General features: G+C 38.6%; 1 protein-coding gene across 4 annotated transcripts in view; it reads right to left on the bottom strand.

The window, feature by feature from the left end:
• The window catches only part of Znf280c (zinc finger protein 280C), a 49,269-nt gene that overhangs the window by 18,601 nt on the left and 28,829 nt on the right, over window positions 1-1,839 (bottom strand). For all 4 annotated transcript variants that reach the window (XM_021153219.2, XM_029473463.1, XM_029473464.1 and 1 more), the window contains one exon: window positions 1,237-1,457. In XM_021153219.2, coding sequence (XP_021008878.1) covers window positions 1,237-1,457 — 221 coding nt within the window. The remainder of the gene's footprint in view (window positions 1-1,236; window positions 1,458-1,839) is intronic.

Consider the following 1,839-nt stretch of genomic DNA (forward strand, 5'->3'; position numbering starts at 1 on the left):
CGCCTGCCTCTGCCTCCCGAGTGCTGGGATTAAAGGTGTGTGCCACCACACTCGGCCCCAAATCTTACATGAAAGAATGAATAAAAGGTCAGGCTTTGAGCAATCTACTAGGTTATATTTATAAAAGAAAAATTCTAGTAGGGTATCATGGCACACACCATTAATCTCAGTACCTAGGATTAAAGCAGAGGCAGGCAGTTCTATGTGATTTTGAGGTCAGCCTAGTAGTCTACCTAGTGAGTTCCAGGACAGTCAGGGGTACACAGTGAAACCCTGTCTCAATTTTTTTTCTCTAAGCTAGGAACGGCAGTACAGTCCTTTAGTTCCAGCTTTTGGGAGGCAGAGACAGGTGGATCTCTGTAAATTCGAGGCAAGCTCTGTGAATTGGACTACATGGTGAGTTCCAGGATAGCCAGAGTTACCAAGTAGAAACACTCTGTGTCAAAAAGTTTCTTCATGGTGTTGCATGTCATTAGTCCCAGTACTCAGGAGGCAGAGGCAGGTGGGTCTCTAGAGTTTGAGGCCAGTCTACAAAATTGAGTTCTAGGACAGCCAAGGCCACACAGAGAAACACTGTCTCAAGACAGAAAAAAACTGCTTTTTTCTATAGAAAACTCTTGGAAGTAGTATTAACAATAAATATTGAGAAAGACATCACATACACACACATTATGGAAACTATGTCACCTACCTCAAATATCAGGTTATAAAAGCAATGAAAAAATAATTTTGTTACTTGTTTTACAAATAATAATAAATACTCAACATGCCATGTAATATTTTGATAATAAAATCCAAGTTCTTAAATTTTAAGACCAAAAATTTATAAAATCTTTAGAGTTTCAACCAGGCATGGTAGCACATGCCTTTAATCGTAGTACTAAGGAGGCAGAAATAGGCACATCTTTGAGTTTCTGGGCAGCCAAGTCTATATAGTGAGTTTCCATATGTACTGAGACCCTGTCTCACAAAAAGAAGTCTTCAGAACTCTATTGGGAATTATATCTGTGTTTAAAATGTTTCAATTGTACAAAGATCAAAGCAGACATGTTGTGTACACCTTGAACTTCTCCTGTATTTTAAGCTATATGAAAAAATTATAATTGGGTAGATTCAGGCATCAAATTATGAAAATGGAAGAGAAAATAAAGACATCTAGCACAAGAAATAGCCTTTCTTAGTAGAAGAATCGCAATGATTTACCTAGGATAACAAAAAAATACAATATTTACATACCTAATATTATTTTTAAGAACTTTTGTGCAACTGAAGCATTTAAAAGTGGTGTGAGTCTTCTGGCTGTCCTCAATAGTTCCTTCATGTCTTCCATAATAAAAGTCACTGACTAGCATGATCAGTTTTTCTTTATCTGACTCGATGGTAGCTTTGCTTACAGCCTTTGAATTTTCTGACTTGAGAGTTTCCAGAAAGTTATTTATCATGTCTGGGCAGCAACGCTGAAAGAGGAGGAGTAGCATGTTTTATTTGAACCTCTTATAAAAATCCATGCTTAAATCCATGCTTAGCAATACGAAAGATACCCACCGAGACACTGGCTTCTTTCCTTCTGCAAGTTCCAACAACAAACACCAGCATTTTAATGAAAGAAATAACTTCCAAAACAAATGACCAACTTTAAGTCTGGAGAGATCTATATTGCAGTAGCTTGCATACAAAAAAGCAATTGAAAAGTTGCAAGATATAACCGGGCATGGTGGCGCACGCCTTTAATCCCAGCACTTGGGAGGCAGAGGCAAGCGAATTTCTGAGTTCGAGGCCAGCCTGGTCTACAGAGTGAGTTCCAGGACAGCCAGGGCTATACAGAGAAACCCTGTCTCG

Source organism: Mus caroli, chromosome X (genome assembly GCF_900094665.2).
Source record: "Mus caroli chromosome X, CAROLI_EIJ_v1.1, whole genome shotgun sequence".
NCBI classification, from domain to species: domain Eukaryota; kingdom Metazoa; phylum Chordata; class Mammalia; order Rodentia; family Muridae; genus Mus; species Mus caroli.